The 7297-nt window shown below is 46.9% G+C and overlaps 1 protein-coding gene across 1 annotated transcript in view; it reads left to right on the top strand.

Moving 5' to 3' along the window:
- Nucleotides 1–7297, top strand: part of nradd (neurotrophin receptor associated death domain) — a 23423-nt gene that overhangs the window by 1011 nt on the left and 15115 nt on the right. Inside the window, exons 2-3 of the mRNA XM_084336947.1 lie at nucleotides 6255–6387; nucleotides 7285–7297. The exon at nucleotides 7285–7297 is cut by the window's right edge and continues 353 nt beyond it. Of these exons, the coding sequence (XP_084193073.1) occupies nucleotides 6255–6387; nucleotides 7285–7297 (146 nt within the window). The remainder of the gene's footprint in view (nucleotides 1–6254; nucleotides 6388–7284) is intronic.

The raw sequence follows: 7297 nt of genomic DNA, 5'->3' as shown, positions 1-7297 counted from the left end.
TTTCTCTTTCTCTCTGTGAGTATGTCTGTCTGTGTATGTTGCACTCTCTCTTTCTCTGAGTATAGTCTCTCTGTGTATGTTGCATGCTCTCTCTCTCTCTCTCTCTCTCTCTCTCTCTCTCTCTCTCTCTCTCTCTCTCTCTCTCTCTCTCTCTCTCTCTCTCTGTCTCTGTCTCTGTCTGTATGTCTGTTCTGTGTATGTTGCTCTCTCTCTCTCTCTCTCTCTCTCTCTCTGTATGTCTGTGTATGTTACTCTCTTATCTGTGTGTATGTCTGTGTATGTTGCTCTCTCTCTTTCTTTCTTTCTGTGTGTATGTATGTCTCTCTCTCTCTCTCTCTCTCTCTCTCTCTCTCTCTCTCTCTCTCTCTCTCTCTCTCTCTCTCTCTCTCTCTCTCTCTTTCTCTCTGCCTCGTGTGTTGACTGAGTGACTCTGACAGCCGTAGAGTGGAGAGCCTTATTGAAAGTGCTGCTAGCTGGTGGTCCCATTCCTCTCACCAGGGAATCGACTCCCTTACCTAAACGAGGGAGAGCAACTGCAGCCTGCTTCTCTCTTCCTATCCACCCTGGGGGGACAGATAAGTGTTTACCATAGTAGTAGCGCCAAACTGTTTTGGTGCCTCTGGAAAATAACAAAGACAACCCAACCAGGTACACTACACCATTTGATGGCTTGAATTTTCCACTCAAAGCTGGTAAACAACATGAGGTGCTGGATGTGGCACAATCGTATCAAATTGGAGGGGGACTTTTAAATTATAACATCATGAAATTGAATTTAAACAAATGTAATTAAATAAATGTGTACATTTGATTACGTCATTAGATTAAATTCAATGTATTGTCATCATACAGCACAAGTACAGTACAATGACGACGTACATGTGACTAAACTGGGTATAAGATATGTAAATGAGTATTACTGAGTAATAGTGCTAATCAGATGTATGTACAGAGTTGTAGTTAATAATTATGTAGTGAGTGATACAGGTATAAAGACAGTATGGTAGTAAGTCATACTGGCCGGCAGCGTAACTAGTAAGAGTAGGTAAGGGATATGTACAGATATAGTATCTACAGACATGGAAAAGGGATAATATGCAGTTATGTACAGACCGATGTGGATAGATACATATATACAGATTTGTTGAAATTGGAGCAAAGTCTCAGTACCACTGAGTCGACACACCCAGATCAATAAGTGTGTCTTGCCAGACTGAATCCCTGCTCCACAGGAGAGGAGGAGAGAGCCCAGAGGCTTTCCATATCACAACAATCGTCATACAGTATGGTTGCCACGATTCAACAACCATTAACAAAACAAAGTACGAAACACTTATCAGTACCATTTATCAATTGTTTTGGTTAATAAATTAAATCATATTATGCAAATGAACATGAGCAAATTCAAAAAGCACAGTGTAGCTTGTATTAATAAATCTGTTCCTGACTTCCTGAGCTACAGAGTGTGTGACTAACGCCGCCCTCCTCCTCCTCCTCAGTTTGGAACGGACTGGATATTTCACTCTATATTTGGGCACCGGTTGATGAAATGCCAGTGGCGCTTCCTGTTCTGGGCAGAGTTGGCTCTATAGTCTTTACTAATCAGCCTCGTAGACCTTGACCAGACCTGACCGGGGCCGGGCCGGGCCGGGCCAGGCGCTGTGTAACGACAGAGGGGGCCAGCTGGAGACACTACTAAAGAGCCGCCACCAAATATTCATCAAAGTGTGGATAGAACGCTAAGAGGTTAGCTGGTGTTTGCGGAGGAGGTCCATGTGTCACACGGAGGGGGCTGGCTAGCGTTTAGCCAACGCGCCTCCCCCTCAGTTTCGGGCCAGTAAAACCTTTCACTACCACACTACAGAGAGGGTTAACCATCTGTAGTGTGGTAGTGAAAGGGTTAACCTTCTGTAGTGTGGTTGCGAAAGGGTTAATTAACCCTTTGTCACGTGGCAGTGAAAGGGTTAACCCATTGGTAGTGTGGTAGTGAAAGGGTTAAGGCACAGGCCTGGTTATGGCCCGTGTGCGTGCGCGCGCTCTCTCCAGCATCCTACCGCCTATGCTGCCCGCCGCGACCTGCTACATACACCCCGTTACCCAGATACCCTCTGATCCGGGATCATTTGGCTGGCGTTCAGATATCTGGCTCCTCTGTAAGTGCTGCAATAAAACTAGCTGTTGTTTTTGGAACGAGGCTTCTCAAAGCTGTTTCCCCTCCAGTATCGGCGCGGTGGAAAGAGTTCAGCATTTAGTGACTGGAGAGATGGCATGGTGTGTGCGTATGTGTGTGTGTGTGTGTGTGTGTGTGCGTGTGTGTGGGGCTGGGGTGGGCTATGGGAGACTTTCATTGGAGACTGCAGGTCGACACACGCTGCCTGCGCTCCTTGGCAGACATCAGAGACAGAGAGTGAGACATCAGTGGGCTGTTTAGCTGTTACTTTTCCCCCCTTTGCAGGAGGTTAGAGTTGTTAGACATCTGTTTGCTCTTGTCAGCCCTCAGGCTCGGTGGGCCAATCTCTCCTTTAAATGTGCGCATGTTTAAGATGCCGCTGTTTGGAGCCTGGAGAGGGGGAGGGAGAGTAATACTGACCTCCATGCGCACACACCTGCAGGGCCGAGGGACTTCAAAGGCCCCTCTCACCCAAACATACAGTCCTCATGCTGGACAGCCTTGGCTAACTGACACCCCCCCCGCCTTGGGCTGCAGCCATCTCCCCCGTATCCCGCCCTGTCTGTTTCCAGGGATGAGAATTACACATTCTTTACGTGCACATGCACATGCACGCTCAGACACACACACACACACACACACACACACACTCACACACACACACACACACACACACACACACACAGACCAGACCTGGGTTAAATACTATTAGCAAATAATTCACAATAATTAATAATTTTATTTGACATATTTTGCCATTTTCCAATTATTCAATACAGACATTTGACAAAAAGAAACATAGAGGAACAATCAAGTAAACAAACAAATCAAGGATCAAACTAAACCTTTTTTTCTCTTCATGAGAGATTGTTTTAACCTGCTTCGAGTGAGTACCAGACTAATGGGGGATTTAACCGCATGGAGACAGTTCCAGTAGCGTTAAGACAAGCCGTCAGCCCCAGAGAAGTAAACTGATTTGACTTTGAAATTGTCTAAACTTGCGGCATTGTCAGTAGTACCCTGTTTGCCAAACCCCACCCATCTGGTAGGCTACTGCTCAGAATCGTAATAAATATTTAAAAAAAAGTATTCAACTCAGGTCTAACTTGGAACACACACACACGCACACACAGCGGCACGGTGGTGTAGTGGTTAAAAACTGTCGCCTCACAGCAAGAAGGTCCAGGGTTCGATTCCCGCTTGGGGACCAGGTTTCCATGGTGCCAGTTACCCAGGTGGGGTATCTCCCAGGCCTTTCTGTGTGGAGTTTGCATGTTCTCCCCGTGCTCGCAAGGGTTTCCCCCCCGATAAGATAAAACCCAATGGAAAAACATGCACAACAATAGATCGCTAACGCTGTGGCGTCCTTGACGAAGACGGACAGGAGCACTTGGATTGGTCCCCTGGCGCGGCTCACGTTGACGCCTGTCTGCTCCCGGCTGCCCTTGGGGGGGAAGGACGACGGGATGGGTTAATCGCAGAGACGAATCGCATGCATGCATCGCATGCGTGCCGATTAATGACCTCTGAGCAGGTCCTAAATTATAAATTATTATTATTACACACACACACTCTCGCGCGCACACTCTCGCGCGCGCACACACACACACACACACACACACACACACACACACACACACACACACTCACACACACACACACACTCGTTGTTTTTAGAACCCGGCCAAACCTGGTTGGACCCTGGCTGAGACGGCCACCTTTCACAGCCTGACCAGACCTGGCCAAAGCCGGCTGGGACTGTTCATCATTGCGGTTTTACCTTGTGTTGTACCACGGTTGGCGGTGTGGACTTTGAAAGGTTGCCTAGCAACTGGAGAGTGTAGAAGAAATGCAATGGAGACACACACCCAACCATACCATACCATGCTAGACCATGGCTAGCTCCAGCCAGACTGTACACAGCTAATGGAGACACAAACCAGATCATACCATACCATACCATGGCTAGCTCCAGCCAGACTGTACACAGCTAATGGAGACACAAACCATACCATACCATACCATACCATGGCTAGCCCCAACCAGGCTGAACATAGAGACATGGCAATATGGCATTATTATTACACACTCATGCTGCATACGGTACAAACAGACACACAGCATACATCCCTGTGTTTTTTTTCACACTCTAAGACAGATTTCACAGTGATTTGGAACGTGCCAACATGGGAGGAAGCCCCTCTCTCTCTCTCTCTCTCTCTCTTGCTCCTTCCTTCCTCCTCTTCTTGCGAGTGTTTTCCTTCACCCCCTCCGCGTCTTATTCTTTCCACCAGTTCTAAAGCCATCTGATTAAAGCCAGCCACCCTTGTTAGGCACCTACTCTGCTGTACAAACCCTCAGGAATGTCTGATCTATCCCTCATGTCCAAGTCGAAAAACCTGGGCTCTCCGTTTACCGCGGCGCAGATAAGGCCCCCGGAGCACTCTCGGGGTGAAAAACCCAGGCAGATTAAAAGATAAAAAGGCCATTTCGGTACACCCACTCCCTCTCTCTTGTGTTCCGATGGCAAGGGTGTGCGCGGTTTCCTTCCCACATGTGGTCCAAAAGTCGTCGCCCCCCCCCCCCCCCCCCCCCCTGAACAAAGCAAAAATGACCCCCTCCCCCTTCTCCCTCAAAATGGGTTCAACAGACCAGACGGTTTAGCAGTAAGAGTGGTCAACAAGAGTTTACTTGGGGGGGGGGGGGGGGAGGAGAGTTTTCTCGTTTGCCCGTGTGCCGTTAAACGGCTGTTAAAATCGAGACTGAGCGGGTTTTTTTATGTGTTCGTAATCTTAAAGGTGCTGTAAGTGGTGTTTTTTTTTGTGTTTGTTAAAATAAGTGGTCTACATGTTAAAATAAGAGCTCTACACTCACGACAGCCGCCACTGATATATCGAGTGTCTGGTCAGTAACAAGGGTCTCTCAGTCCCTCCGCTCTGCAGTAAACATAAAATACATGTTCTGGTATCCCGTTTCCACTTTATCCAATCAGGAGAGAGAACTCCACACTGCAAAATGGTCAGACAAAAATTGTTTTTTTTGTCCTTGAAACAAGCAACATAATATGCCAATGCAATAAGCTAATTTGACACGGCGCGATTTCTTGAAATGAGTAAAAAGAAGAAAAAAAGAAGACAAATGTAGGGTTCTCTCTCCTGATTGGATAAAGTGGGAAGGGATACCAGAAAAGAGGAGGGACTGGGAGACCCACGTTACTGACAAAAACACTCTATATCAGTGATGGCTGTTGGAATGTAGAGCTATTTAACACTTATTTTAACTAATAAATATACTTACAGCACCTTTAACGCCATGAGAGCCACTGTATGTGGCTTCAATGCCGGTTGTTTTATTTCAGACGTTTGTACTGTCGTCATCCGGTGCCAGTAGCTTCTCTGAGAGTGTCTCTGTTTAAAGAGTAGGTCAGGAGAAATTAGCGAGAGTGAGTTTACCTGCCCAGCGGAGAAATACAGCGAGCTATTCCCCTCGCGTGCAACAACGGCTTTCCACAGACTCCCAGAGGCACCAGCGGATTTGAAGATGGAATTAAATATAAATTGGCAGTATCATTTTGCACATTGTGTGCACTTTAACGCGGGGGAACGTGACGGCGGTCTTAGTTTTACAATATGACCTCGGGAACACCACTTGGCAGGCCAAAAACATCCGATTGATTATTGATGCAGGGAGCTGTTGTTTTTGGCCAATCAGAGGTTTTTGGCCCTTGTCGAGAAGTACACACAATGTACAAAACAGACTGTCGATCAGAGGCTGGGAAATATTTATAATTTCTTTGGGGGAAGAATTTAGCTTAAAGCTGCGGTTCGCTCTGGGAGTCTGTGGAAAACCTTGGTTGCGAGTTGCCTGGGCTTGAAAACCTGCCGAGCAGCAGGTGAACTCACTCTGACCTACTGCAGCTTTAATAAAGCAACTTTCACCGAGGCCTATGAGTGTACGTGCGGCGATTCTCTTCTACATCACATCCGTGTGCAGCACCGGCGCCGCTCCAGTCCTGGTGCGTGTGTTCATTCCCTTTTCTCCCGAATCTTGTTTATTGATCCTTTTTATCGACGTGTCCTTCCAGGTGGCCCTCGCAGACGCCTGTGTCAGTGGCCAGTTCACGGAGTCGGGCCAGTGCTGCAGCCTGTGTCCCGCTGGCTTCGGACTAGAGGTGGCGTGCGGGAAAGAGGACACCAAGTGCGCGCCATGCCCGAAGGGTAAGTAATTACAATGTCACGGATACTGTACCTATATACAATACGTCACGGCCCCCCCTTATCATTATGTCTCGACTGTCTTCCCCCGTGAGCTTTGCACTCCTTCCTACACGTTGCACGGCCCGCAGGACAACTATGCACCGTGTGCCATGTTGCCGTGGCGATGCATGACCTCTGACAAATGAATGAACAGCAGAGTTATGCAGCGGCGATGTAGTTATCAGAAAAGTAAACGGAGGATCTTTTCTGTGTAAAGAAACCATGCCTGGCTTTATGGCTGAGTTCATTGTCGTTTACATTTTTGTAAAATAGGGCTAAAAAAAATATAGGGGGAACAATTAATATAAGTAGCAGCGTTTAGTTGACTTCCTCTTGTTTGACAGTGGAACGTGGTGCGACTCTCTGCGTAGGAGTGTGTCATAGACCTTCCCAGAAGAATTCTGTTGCCAGGGGAACAGCTTGTCAAGTTTATAGGAGGAATGTGTCTGGGAGACCATAGGCCTCCTTTCATTAAAGGACAAATACACCCTAAAACAGAACATGCATAGTTATTCCTCTTGTGATCTTGATACGATACGATATTATGATATGAGATTGTTCGGTTCATATTTGCGGACAATATGGACGACTCTTTCCCGAAGCTCTAAACCAGACAACTAAACTCTTCATCTCTGTCGACGAGAATGAAACCGGTGCACATTCTGTTCATTAAGAATTCAAAGATTTAATGAAAGTGTATACCAATAACATGAGCTAATTCTGTTTTGGGGTGGATTTGGGGGATTTTTCGGGTGGAAGTGCGGTTTCCTCGGTAAATACACTAAATACAATAAAAAAAAAACACAAAATATAATTAATTGTCGCTGACTATGTGTTGTGTGTCTCTTGGTCTTCCAGGAACATTCGCTTC

Source organism: Notolepis coatsorum, assembly GCF_963971535.1.
Source record: "Notolepis coatsorum genome assembly, chromosome: 19".
Classification (NCBI taxonomy): Eukaryota; Metazoa; Chordata; class Actinopteri; order Aulopiformes; family Paralepididae; genus Notolepis; species Notolepis coatsorum.
The sequence above is the reverse complement of the archived record's forward strand: the minus strand, read 5'-3'. Positions and strand labels throughout refer to the sequence as shown.